This window comes from Lepisosteus platostomus, chromosome 3 (assembly GCF_059453375.1).
Source record: "Lepisosteus platostomus isolate fLepPlt1 chromosome 3, fLepPlt1.hap1, whole genome shotgun sequence".
NCBI lineage: Eukaryota > Metazoa > Chordata > Actinopteri > Semionotiformes > Lepisosteidae > Lepisosteus > Lepisosteus platostomus.
The window spans coordinates 11,470,906-11,485,081 of NC_142613.1; the positions used below are offsets into that span (position 1 = coordinate 11,470,906).

The 14,176-nt window shown below is 36.4% G+C and overlaps 1 protein-coding gene across 2 annotated transcripts in view; it reads right to left on the bottom strand.

The window, feature by feature from the left end:
• loxl2a (lysyl oxidase-like 2a) overlaps nt 1-14,176 on the bottom strand; it is a 67,139-nt gene that overhangs the window by 9,926 nt on the left and 43,037 nt on the right. For both annotated transcript variants that reach the window (XM_088627071.1, XM_088627070.1), the window contains 4 exons: nt 9,873-10,056; nt 6,031-6,182; nt 3,838-4,005; nt 505-670 (listed from right to left, as the gene is read on the bottom strand). In XM_088627071.1, coding sequence (XP_088483197.1) covers nt 505-670; nt 3,838-4,005; nt 6,031-6,182; nt 9,873-10,056 — 670 coding nt within the window. The remainder of the gene's footprint in view (nt 1-504; nt 671-3,837; nt 4,006-6,030; nt 6,183-9,872; nt 10,057-14,176) is intronic.

The following is a 14,176-nucleotide window of genomic DNA, read 5'->3' on the forward strand; positions in this document are numbered from 1 at the left end:
GAGAATATTCCTAATTTTGTCTATGTTCCGCTTTGACTACATCAGTTCAGCATACATTTTCACAAATGTCCATAGGAACATGGGACCACTCAGCCAACAACATTAGATGTTTAGCAGTTTCTTGCAACCTGCATTGTACTTCCTGTTGATGTTTATTTTTACTCACTGCCTGTAATCCCTTGAGCATGTCTGAAAAGACACATTGGCCAGATCTGCTGTTGCCTCAACAATACATTTTGGTGCAATACAAGTCCACCAAAAATCATGTCTTATATGAGCTTACTTACTGCATATCAGCCTTGGTTTTCTCAACACAGAATATTGAGGCAAAGGCCTGGTCTGCTATTTCATTACAGTCTTCAGTGAGCATGGGACAGACCCTCTCACAACTTTGGACAGGATTTAGGAGCACAGTATACATTGGCAGGATGTCCTTCAATGACAAGTGGCTAAGTGTGCACACTGTGGAAAGGTCAAGGGTGAAGCCGTGGCAGGAGGACTTACTCTCCGAACACGAGACTCCAGCAGCGAAGCGGGCCCCTCCTTTGGGACAGTTGAGGTTTTGTCCATCATGAAGGCAGTGAGAGAGGGACATCTCTGTCCCCGAGCACTTCACCCCACTCATCACCACATCATCCGCACTGACCTCCCCTGGCCAGTACCACGTTTCCTAAATAATAAGATATTTGAGAGGGTTGTTGTGACAAGAGCTTGTGTCAACACCAGACAAACTGGGAAAATAAACTGGACAAACCTTCAAATGTTAGAAGCACACAGCAAAAGGCACATGAATCACTTTAATAGAAACCAGTTCACACAATAAACTACCTATCCCTGATTTCTGCCATTGTCATTGAGTGGGTAGTGAGTCTCTGAATTACAAAGACATCCAATAACAATGACATCACTGTTTAGTTTTTTGGGGGGTGTTTGGAATTATGCTTTCCCAGAGCAAAAGAAGTTGAAATTCTCAGCACATAAAAGTAGTTAGCATTATAACGTAAGGCAACAGCAGAAATATAAATAATTTTTTTGCGAACCACTTTTTTTCTCAACTTTAACGTTTTCTGAAAACAAGACAAAACAACACCCCAATCCCCTCAAAGTTGTACCACCCTCTGGAGCAGCACTTCAAACCTGACCCCCACACACAATGTATCCAAGCAGTGTCAACCTTCATGTAAATCATATTTAGTTAGGACAGATACAATGATGCCAGGGGATGCAATGCAGAGGCTAACTTAAAAGTATCGTAAAATTAAAATATTCTGTACTCTTTCATTTTTATATTCAATCTGAACTGAATCAAGTTTGAGGCAAGCCTGCACTTTTTGTCCGCCAGATGGTGGTACATGAATTCTTCTATTCCTTATTGTTATTTAGAACTACTTTATTATTGTTAAGGGTTGTGCAATTTTGTGTTTTTTTAGTTAAATCAAACCCATTTTTTCCACAACAGCTTTTACCAATTTGGGACAGTGATGTGTTTGTGTTGTGATGTCATGAACCCAAACATCCTTAATAATTTAGCTAAATACGATTTGGGCAGGATTTGTTCAAATTAAATGCTCTTGTTATTTACTTTTAAGCACAATTTTTGATTAATAGTGTCTTTTTTCAAAATCGGTTATTTTGAAGCAGAGGACTTTCAGTAGCAAGTAGAGGCTAGCCTGCTTTTGTGTGTTGAATACTAATTCTGCAATATTGCTATACCATCTTTTTAATTTACCTATGTTTTCAACTTATACTTTATTACAAACTGACAGAAAACTGAGAAAGAAGCTCTTGGAAGTCTTCAGACTAACACAGTTAAACTTTTTTGTTATTGTTCTTGTTAATAGTAGCAGTACTTTGCCCTTCTGAATATGTTCCATTTTGAAATGGTCTACAGTATATACAGTTATCGAGTCTGTAATATTCTAAACATACTACATACATAGTACATACAGTACCATATTGTCATCTTTGTTCAGCCTAATTACTTTAGTTGATATAATCCTTAATTAAACTGTTGATTTCTATTTTACATGCAGAAACTCCATTGTATTACAGAGGTGTACGGTTGCAACAATCTCATCACATATACGGTAGATCTGTTTAGTTTATTCTCAAAGTGTGTGGTACACTGTTGTTCTGCTAAGGGTGCTCAAATGTGTGGGGATTACAGTAGATTATATCAAACACTCCAATAACAAGCATCCTTTATTCGGCATGGATTCAGGAACCTGTTCATGGAAACACTGAAACTACTTGTTACTATACTTATTTCTAATCCTATCCAATGTTTTAAATCATACACAATCAAGATTTTAATCAAGCTAAACCCTAAAGCTAAAAATCTCCAGCTAGGGATCGCTGAACCTCAGAAAAGAAGATTAAAAAACAAAAGAGCCTCATGCTCCAAATACCAGGCCATACATTCTCTTTGTTAAAAACACATCCATTGAGTGGATTCTCATTTCATTGTTCTTAGTTTCAGTTGTACCTGAATTGGCAATAATGTATTTCAAAGTCTAGTACTATTTCCACACAGAGAGTACATTTGACCATGTTTTCCTTGTGTAAGTTTGTTTTTGTGGAGCCTAGCCATTCTCCATTTGCTGGCAGTTACAGCCGCTGTAGTGTGTCAGGAAGTCAGAAGGAATGGCCTTTGTTTCCATGTGCTTGTTGCTGGATTTCTTGTATCTTTGACATGAGAGAAGGTGGGGAAAGTAAAGTTCCTAGTCAAATTTTCCATTTCATTCCCATGTCTGCTGGAGCACTTAAGTTAAAAAATATCTTGCTTACATAAAATGTCAAGGAAGTAATGCTCAAATATATAGTCGTACACCATCTGTTAGAATAACTTCAGTTCAGTTACTGCTGTTAGTTCTTTTTATCAGAACAAAGAGTCATATTTCTCAAGTGTTTTCTGACATGCTAAGTTTAAGGCACTTTTGCGAGAAAGAAATGGCTAATAGCAACCAAATGTAAAAGAAGAGCCGGAAAGTGCTCTGCTTTGTAACCTTTCTCACCATTGTATGTTCTAAAACAATTTCACCATGTTCCAAAATTAAAGGAGAAATGTTTCAACTCGTATATTAGCAGCTTGAATTATTTATGTGAAACTTCATTGTGGTTTTGGCAAATGTTCCTTTCAGTTGCATAACCTCTGTAAAGTAAGCCATAATATACCATCCTCTTTCTATTATAAATTACTACCTCTCTTTGTCCTTCTTGAATAAACTCGACCTCCTCACCTTCTCCGTCATTAACAGTCTGAGCTGACTGACTCCAGTTCAGAGTGTTTAGGCCAAGGTTAGGCAACCCCGATACTTGGAACACTGGGTTGCTGCAGGGTTTAGAGACACCTATCATCCAGGTGGATGCTGCACATTGGTAGTGGGGGAGGGGAGTTCCCATTACCTGTAAAGCACCTTGAGTGGAGTGTCCAGAAATGCACTATATAAGTATAAGGAACATTATATATTATTGTATAGCAAGATCAATACAGTATGTTCATTTTAGACAGGAGGGCAAACTAAGTCATGGCTCAGGAATGGTAAAAATTATGTTTTATTGCAGTGTGTTTAAAAGTGGATAAGGGGAAATGCTTCTCTCTCTCCAACTCTTCCATCACACAATGACAGCACAGCACACATATCTCTGACCTGTGCTAGGGTGGTTAGACCTGGCTTAAAATTTCATGTCAATGTACCCAAACCCAGGATGTGATGCCAGTAGTGAGTTTGAGTTACAGTTGGTAGATGCAAGAAGTCACCACTAATATAAACAGTCTAATGTAGCACTATGATGGGTAGGTTGGAACTTGTGCAACCTGGTACTGAAGAGGATTACCTGAAAGGCGTGGTTGGCAAAGCCTAGTCCCAGCTGACGACACACCACCATGGCCTCCATAGTGCCCCATCCATCGCTGCACACAGTGCCCCACGCCAGAGAGCCGTTCCTCTCTGCCAGGACCTCCACACGGCCTTCAAAAGGGTTCCGACCGCCGCTCAGGCGCAGCTGACCAAACACAGCAAGAGAAAGGTCCCTTGAAAACCACCCGCAATGGCACAATGTATCATGTTCAAGCTTTTTGGTTAGACAGCCCTCAGCCCAGGTGAAAATTCCAAAACCTTCAATTTGACTGCAGGTTTGACGAGGTTTGTTCTGATGAACAAAAAAGTGCCATCAGGTAAAATGTTTGCAAGTGGAGTTTCAAAAGTGGGGTTTGCCTTGTACCATTGTAATTTAGAAAGTTTGAAGCTGTTAATTACATAGGAGACAATTTAAGCATGGAAAATAAATGCATACATTTTTCAAAAAACAAAGCACATTTTTACAATGTTGGGAATCATGTCCATTAAATGTTCCCATTTGTATCATTAGAATCATTACACTATAAGCATTTCAGATCCATTTTTGTTCTGAACAACTGCACACAAGAGAGTGTTTCAGACCTTAAACCAATAAAACCCATATGAAAATCATCAATGATCTGATGCTAGCGAGGTTTTGGAATAACAGGAAAAGACCATGTGCAAACACAATATTTGTCTTTTTACATATGTTGCCGTGACTTGCTTTCACACGTTTCTCTGCAATGAATCACTTGAACTTCAAACAGCTTGGTGCACCAATACTGAAAAATACTGTCATAAATACTGTCTTCGCAAAACTTAGAATAGTTATTGCAGCAGAAGAACCAATTTGTTTTTTTTCTACCCATGAAGAATGAAAAAGCACACTGTATTCTTGCTTTTGAAAATAAACAAATGTTTTGTGGCTTTCTCGGTTGTAATAAATGAAGGAAATCCTGCACATAATGACTAAGAAAATAAAAAGGCTTAAGGATTTATGTCTGTCCATTGTAGATGCCTCAAATATTACCTAACCAAATCTGCTGAGTAGTATACAGCAGTGTAGTACTATCCCTATTCAGTATGCCCTATAAAGAACAGCTGCAGCTGGAGAGACTATGTAATGATTTCTGAGGAAGCCATGTAATTAGGTTCTTGCTGCAGGGCTAGGTTATACTCTTGTGTGGTGAGCCAAAGCTATGCATGTTAAAAAAAATGAGTCAAGGACACATATTATTGATAGCATGATCCTGAGCCTTATAAACTAATGCTGTTTATAAAGATTAATTAAAATGCCATTTACAGTACATGCAATACTATAGGAGTAAATTATATAATACTATGTACTGTAATACCATATACTAAAATATACACAATCGAATCATATGTGCAGTAGTCAGTATGCTTGACGTTCTGTCTTACAAATATGGTGGGACAAGTCTAAACAATAATCAAATGATGCTCAGGATCCAATTAAGTTGTCTTTGTGTATTGTGGTCAAATACACACTTCTGATTCCACTTGGCTTAACATTTTAGTTTACTTGATGACAAAAGGCTTGCGGAGGTAAAAAAGTTGTTTTGTCTTGCTTGTGTACTTCTATTTTATTTTTATTGTCCTTGATGCACATACTCTACATGCATAGGTATATACAGTACGTGTACATACCTATATACAATGAAATCAGAGCTACATTGTGTTCTCAGATTCCTGCATGGTCCCAACTCACATGATATAGAATTTACAGTAAGTATATAATTATTTAAATATCAGTTTCATGTAGTTTTTATTTTACTATATTCTGAATTACAAAGACAAATCATGACCATGAAAATGCATAATGAAATTGGATTATATTTTACAATTTTAAGAACAGAACATTTTTTAAAATTGAATATTCATCTTGGCTTTATTAATCTTATTTTATCTCCCCAGTTTGTTCTTCTTCTCCTTGATGAAACTAGTGAAACTGAAATGTAGACTGTGGTAGCAGGAATGGTTCTACATATAACTTACTGTAACTAATTTTGATATAATGTTTATATTTTTTTATTTGTTAATTTATCCGGAACAAGCAAAGGCTAAATACTATACTTACTGTATGTGCTATTTTTATAGGACAACTTTAGGAAAATAAAGTGGCAGTTTCACATGGAACCCTCAGGAAATGTCAGGGATCTCCACTTACCCGGCCCTCAAAACCCATGGCAGGAACATTACACCTCACACCAGCATCCTCTTCATGGCTGCAGCCCAGCGAGTCTTTGTTAAAGAAGCACTCAGTGATGGACTTCTCGAACCCTGAGCACTCCACCTCATTCATGTGGACAGGACCCATACCTGACAGCCAATACAAAAACACACAGTGGCACTTACACTCAAAGAAATCTGAGTAACGCTGTACTAGGAAGCGTTATGCCATTCATTTTAGCATAGTTTATACCAAGAGCTAGAAATGATTCTAAAACAAATATAATTTTTTAATGTAACCTCTTATGCACACATTATTTCATTTATGCATGTCCCTATAAGACATTATACATGTGATTATGACATCATGTGTAGCAGTTATGAAAGGATTATAAAGCCATCATGCAGCAACATTCAAGTAAATATTTATCCAAATCTGCTTATTTTTAAAAACAGCTAAAAAATAACCCTTAAAAGAGTTAACAACTAACTAAAAACCACAATAACAGGAAGGGTAATCTCTTAGTGTTCTCCTTTGATCCATCCAAGCTCACTATGATCTCATGATTTATTCTCCTGGAAATCCTTAACTCAGGACTAGCGTACTCAGTCAGGTTACATAAGGATTGCAGGGATTTTTCATCTGCTCTTGTTGTTACAGGAACACTGCTTGCTTGGCATTTACCCAGAGCATTTGGTTACAAAAAGCTTTTTTCTGAAAAAGTGAGACAAATGACTGATTTTCCATAACTCTGCTAGCATGTTTTCCCCTGTCTGCTCCTGTACTGGAATATCCAACAGTTTCAGAGTTAGTTTTTTGCTAATGCTATGAAGCTCATAAAAAATGTTTAAATGAAAGGATATTTTTTCAATGGGTTTGTGGCAGTGGGTCTGTGGTGAGAGGTATGTGATTGAGTAATTAAAATCAAATTAAGAAAGAAAAAAATAAAAGTACAAAGATTTAGTAAAACACACAAAAGCCAATATAGCTGACAATAAGTATCTGTTCCTTCCATTAACATCAACTCCAGGTTGTGAAATAATTATTATATACAAGACTGTATTTTAACAATAAAGAACAAATTTTAATTAGGCAGGAGGGAGAAGAATTTTGGAGGGAGGAGGGAGAATTTTGTTCACAAGACCTAAAAGCTTTGTCTAGGCAGTACCCAGAACTGTCTGACAATAAACATACTGTCTTCCGTTTTAATGTTCTTTAATCTGGTATCTTAAAATTGGGGACACAGCTGAGGGTTCAGCAATTTCTGATTGTTCTTGGGTATGACCTCTGTGTGTGGGCTGACAACAAGAGAGCATAGCACATGAGCGAAGACTACAATTTCTATTCAAGATTCAAATACACATAATGTTTAACAGATGTAATTCCTTCAAAGCTCACTTCAAATTTTTACATTTATTTTATAAATCTGTTAGCTATTTCTCATGACTATATTAATATCTACTTTTTTCACAGAGAAATGTCCAGAAAATGCTCATACATACTGTATACCTTGCACTATATGTAATTACCCATGTGTAATTACAGCACACAGTTCTACATGGATATGAAAAAAGAATTTATAATGTTTAATTCAAATCCCACATAAGATGTCCTTATTTCATGCAATCTAATAACCACCTCTTAAATAATGAATTTGTTTGTGTGAGATAACATTTCAAATGTAGCTTCAGTTAACTTGCCTCTAATGGTTCTAATTTAAAATACCTACATGACCATGCCAAACTTAAGCTTGTGTTCCAAGTGGAATCATACCTAGTGTTCAGACAGCTGCTGTTATATACACACACTGCTATCTATATACATAGATGTCAATCAAAGTGTTAATAACAAATTAGTCAACATTTGGTGATATCAAGCTTTGGGACAATAGCCAACAACCAGAACAACCAGATAGCACTTGGGTAAATACAGTTTAATAGCCACATGTATGAAAAAAAGAACATTAATTAATAACAAAAATAACAAAAAGTCAAATATAATTACACTATGTGAGACAAAATTAGAAAGTACACAGTAGAAAAAAGATGTATTAATAAACTCTCTGTACTCAGCTTTTAGGCAGTGCACAGAAACAACAAAAAGGCAAACATGCATATGAACATACTGTATCAAAGAGTGTAGAGTGCAAGTCAAGAGAGGGTATTCTGAAAATGTATAAATCACAATGCACAGGCATTGAACATTAGCTGCTTTTCTCTGACACATGTAATGAATTTCTCAATCCCAGAGTGGCATTTGGACAGCAGATGTTAGCATCTGTGGCATTGAGTTGCCAGATCAAAGTCTTTTTTTCTTTGTTCAACAAAGCCAAAGGTCAGATCCTCAGCTAGTTAGCTCACTTCTATCCACTAAGTGACTGATTGTTGGCCTAACAGCTGCAGAATGCATAGATCTCTATATAGATGTTCCTGTTTCTCAACATAAATAGTGTTTGTCAGAATAAGTGAGGTGAAGTCACCATACCACTGCAATTTTGCAATAATACTGAATGACTCTGGGCTGGATTTAGTTTGACCTAGTTTATAATTGTACTGTATTGCTTTTAATATTGCACTGATTGTGATTTCTGATTCACTGATTCACTTCACTTTGTTTTTTAAATAGTGTAGTAAAAACAGGGAAAATAACAAGAAATTTCCCTCAAATGCATTTAGAAGAAAAAGTAAGAACATCCTGTTTAAAAGAGCGCTTTAACTGTCTGGAGCAAATTGCCCACATATGCTGTTGAAGCTCACTGACTCGGAAACCTTCAAGGATACATGAGACTCTTGTATTATTCAACTATCAGCAAACACACAAACAGGAATGTCCTATTGTTCAGAAACTTCCTTAACATTCTCATGAAAATCTTAACAAATAAACAGAATCACTATGTCAAGTAAAAAAGTAGTTATGTACAATGTAGTCCACAATCATTAATTAAGCAAAATAGAAAAGGACAGATGCTAGGGACCTGTAACTTGATTACAAATAGAATAGTTCTTAACATACTGTACATTTACATTTTGTCTATCTGTTACTACTGCCAGATTGTGAGGATTGTAAAAGTAGACAAACCCAGATTTACTCAACACAAAAACACTAAACACAAACTGGATGGCATCAAGGTTGACTGGGGCCATTGGGATTATTTAACCAGAGAAGGTTCCACAGCTGAAAGACTGCATTTTGTCCTGTTTCTTTTTTATTTTTTAGAGTGGAAATAACCTTTGCTTTTGAGGCACACTTAAATTAAAAATAATTTGCATGTGAATTTAACACACATTCAGAACATGAAGAGTTCCCTTTCTTTCTTTAACTTTATGAACTTCGGTATTGGGTTTCTGAAAATATTCCTCATAGTCCAATGTGAGGAAATGATGTGAGGAACAAAAAGTGTTGCAGTAGCTTCAGTGCAGAAAGCACATGAATCAGATGTCTCCAAAAAAGAATACTACAGCAGTTTGCCATAGTATTTTGGTTCACAATCTAATTTTACCATTGTAGTTAATATTACAAAGATATTGTTAATGAAAAAATTACTAATAAAATAATGTACAATATAATTTTAATGCTGAACATAACTGTTTTTATTAGCTCTTTCCAGCCAAGACCTACTGTTGTTGCAGCTTGTGTCATATACTGTAAACCACAGGCAAAAACAGACATACAATTGGAGCTTTGGTTTACAATGGATTTTAAGTTATTAATTACAAAAGTAATTACGATAATTTAGACAATTATAGATAATTTTTTTCACAATATGTGTTTCCTGAGACAAGTTCAACAGAAAACCTGGCAAACATGAAAATATATGATCTACAGTATGTTGAACTTACCTTGCCCAAGCCTGGCACCGGACAGAGCCTCCTTGGCACTCCCGAACCCCAACTCTCGACACACCACAGTGGCAGCAAGGATGTTCCAGTTATCGTCACAGATGGTGCCCCACTCCCCATTCTTCAGGACCTCCACACGCCCCTCGCCAACGATTGCACCACCCTTCAGACGCACCAGAGGTTGCTTGGAGAAAAAAAAAGTACAGGTGGGCACTGCACTTCATTTTAAAGTCTCGGGATTAAACAAAAAAAAATCAATTTCAATTTTAAATGATTTTAAAATTAAGTTTGCATCCTGGCTGCAAAGAGGACATGAACAAAAACCCAAACCTTCACACTCAGAGAGAGAGACGCCACAGAACAGGCTGTTCTATGACCACTTTGACAAGTAGAAAAAGCCATAGAAGTGATAGCCTTAACGATATACTGTATATACTGTATTGTGCTTTTCATCCATGTTAAAGAGATTCAAAGGCTCTGCACGTCTGTGGTAGCCACAACAACAGCAAACTACTTAGACTAAAATAATTCCTTTTATTACAGTCAGATTCTCAGTGTGCTTCTCAACACATAGAACCTTTGCACAACGCCCTAATATCATTTTAATGAGTACCATATTACAGTATATGGTCTTAAAGGGAAATCAAACCCTGTTTAAAAAACTGACCAGATGAAAACTGAAGAAAAGTAGTGAGGCTAAAAGTGCTCCATAGGGAAAAAAGAAGAAGAGACAGAATTTAAAACAAAACACATGGGAAAAGAAAACTTAAGCGTTTATCTATGACTGGTCTGGTCAGACTCTGTCTGCTTTCCCACTGCCTTCATAATAAACCCCAAAGAGAAATATTCCTGGCATTTGGAATAATGAGTCACCCAGTTGCAAAGGACACAAGAACATAAACATGAAGTAGGGAAGATTAGCATCTGCCGGACAAATTGACAGAACCGAGCGGTAAGCATCCTTCACTGTTCAGTCTGTCTGCTACATACCAGCCTCAAGAATCTCCTGTTGTCTATTTCTTTCCGGCGTCTTAAACTAATTGTTTATCTTGTATAGCTTCCAACGTCTCAGTTTCACAATGCACTCTGTCATCGGTGACAGAAGAGTGTCCTGCTGTACAAACTAAGTGCTGCTAAGCAGTAGGAATGTAGCAGTGCTTTATACATTTACTGGCCTAAATATTAGGATTCCCCTCAGTCAGATGCACAAACCTTCTCAGTTGCAAGGAAGGCATGATCAGCTTGAAGAGACTGAGTCAAACTTTCATCATGTTCCCTAGCTAAAAAACAATTCCCACACCTCAATCTTACTAAAAGTTCATGGAAACCAGTGAATTGTTTGCCTCATTTCCACGTGGCATCACCTTTAATGCAACCTCAACAGGAATCAGTCAAAATAGATCAATATAATGGGTTTGTGTAAAACCTGACATATTTCAGCCTATGAGTGTGTGTCTAGAATGGCTAATTTGTTATTTCATACAGTTGTATACCTCTTTATTCATTGCTAGGAAGACTTCACAATTGCTACATGATCATAGCAAAAGGACACATCTTGACAGCTCTGCAACCCTATGTATATAAGAAAAAATGTTAGATGTCACACAACAAAGTATAAGGTGATGTCCATCCTTTACAATTTCAATTCAATTCAAGCTTTATTGTCCTCTGGGGGAAATCTGTTTTACAGCACAGTCCAATTAGCAAAAAACAAGGCAAACATTACCAACAGAGAAGATGATGCAATAGTGTCACAGCTTCCACTCGTAAAAAGCAATGTGACTGCATTTCAACTGACATTTAATTCCACTAAGTATGCATATTTAACACCTGTAGCAAGAATTAAAAATATGCAAATGCATAAAGTAACTTTACAATTTAAACCACCATCCAAAATGTATCATCAATGCACAGAGACGACCACTTCAAGTTTGGATTTCAGCCACTCAGTTTTAGATTGTACGGAAATCTGAATTTAAACCTGAATTTACTTACAGCACCATAAATATGGGGTTATAACCTAGGAATTTTGCCACCTAAGCAGCTATTTTTCTAATGTGAATACTTTTCCTTAGGTTAGCACAGTATGTACTATATAGCGCATTCAGCCATTTCCTCAATCTCACAGTCTAAAGCTCTTCTTTGTTCAGAATCTGTATCCCTAGCAAATGTCAAATACCATTTTTAACTCTACATGCTCAGAACTATATACGAGTTCGAGTTCAGTTTTAGAAATTTTAAATATTTTAAACTGTATGTGCCATTAAACAAAATATTCCCAAAAATATATATTAGATATTTCAAGCGAAACTGCCCTGAACTGACATTAAAAACATACCAAAAATTAAGATACAAATACAAATTATAAAAAATAAATCATTGGTAACTTCTAACATTGGATTACTAGTAAAAACTGTGAAATTGCTATAATTTAAAGCCTTTATGAAATAATGTGCCTCTGTTAATGATAATAGAGTGATTCGGTGCTTCCTTTAGAGAGCTTTGAGACATTCTGAGTCAGTCGTACAAGTCAACAACAGGCCAGCCAAAATACCAAGGGTGGGAATAGAACAATGCAAATGAGCTGGAGTAGAAGTCAGGAAGAAATATTACAGATACAGGATGTATATTAATATCAAAAGGGTTTGATATGCTTAAAATGTTCTTAATTGTGTGTGTGAAAGGTCTTCCTCTTCATATTTATGTCAAAATAAAAGCAGGACTTGGATTAAAAAAAAACTGTGAGCAAGCCATGTACATAAATGTCTTTTATAATTACATCAAGCAGATGTGACATAACTACTGTAGGACCCACTATTGTTTCACTGCCAGACTAGGAAAATTAATCCAACATTAGCTATGACTTTCCATCCTAGACTCTAGAAGACTTTAACACACCAGATAACTATAGTGGAGGAAGGTTCTATATTCAAGTATTTTCAAGTTTTTCATTAAATGTTTTGGTAAGGGGGTAAGCATCTTATTATAAAACAGGACCTATAACCAATTTAACTGCTTGGTATTAGTGTCCTGTGTAATTACAGACACAAATTGACTCTTTACATAATTAAAACATGGAAAACTGGGAATTAGAATGTAATGAACCATAAAACACTTTCAAAACCCACTCAGATCATTTTGACTGGTTCCTTTTTACTGGGCATCAGAAGCTTTATCATATTTCTGTTAATAAGATACAAAACCATCACTTTGTTGGAACTTCTGAATTGATCTTTCAAAACCTTCATATAATATCCCTTATTTAAAAGGCTTTCAGGGTGCAATCAAAATCAAAATTAAGACAAGTGTATGACAGCATCATGCACTGAATAGGAAGAGATCAAGCTTTTCAACGCACAAGAATAAAAAGCCTAGCCAGTTTGTGGTGTGTAAACCTTAATGCTGTTGAAGGCTCATCAGGCCCTGTTATTCTGGACTTGGCATCTTCAGAAGGAGTTTTGGAACTTCTTTGTGAGCCAGCCCTGCTGCCTTCTTTGATTGATTGGCAATTGTTTTCAAGTGTCCTAGCCTCTCCAAAGCTCTTCAAAAATTTCCAGACAATAACATTCCATGTAAAATGCAGTTTATAAAAACCAAGATGGTAGTAAGGAAGTACATCAAGAATGCTAAAGAAACCATGACCCTCACCTGGCTGGGACACTGGTTCATTACAGGGATTCCCCACCAATGCAGGTTCCTGCTTATAGAGATGGGTGGACTTGGCAACTGGAGTAAAGTGGGGTGTACTTTACTCAAGGTACAACAGCAGTGTCTGTAGAAGGGAACTGAACCCACAACTCTCCAGTCATGAGTCCAGAGACTTACCCATTATGCTTTATGCGTAGATACAGTATAACCCATATGATATTTAACATTGTGTAATGAAATAAAAAAACAAAACTTAGCAGGTGATACAGTAGCATGGTTTTAAAGATGAAAGGAAAAAACTTATCCCTAGGACATTAGACGGATTTTCAATCTTTTCACTTCACTTTACAGTTCAAAAACCTTTCGATCTTATTAAAAACAGCAGATAACATAAAAATAACATATATAAGGCTCCCTTTTATTTTAACATCCCTTCTCATTTGTTTCAGAAGTTTCACTTTCTCAGACAGAATAATCAATGATCCAAGCAAACCTCAACTAATCTTAATCTCTGCACTGCAAAGATTCACCCAAGCACTGATTTTAATTTACAGTGTGTGCTCTAGCAATGACTCAGAATTTGCGGTGAAATCAAAGATCTGTGTCTTGAGCCCAGACTTGTACCAACCCTCCAATCGTAAAAAAAAACATTCAAA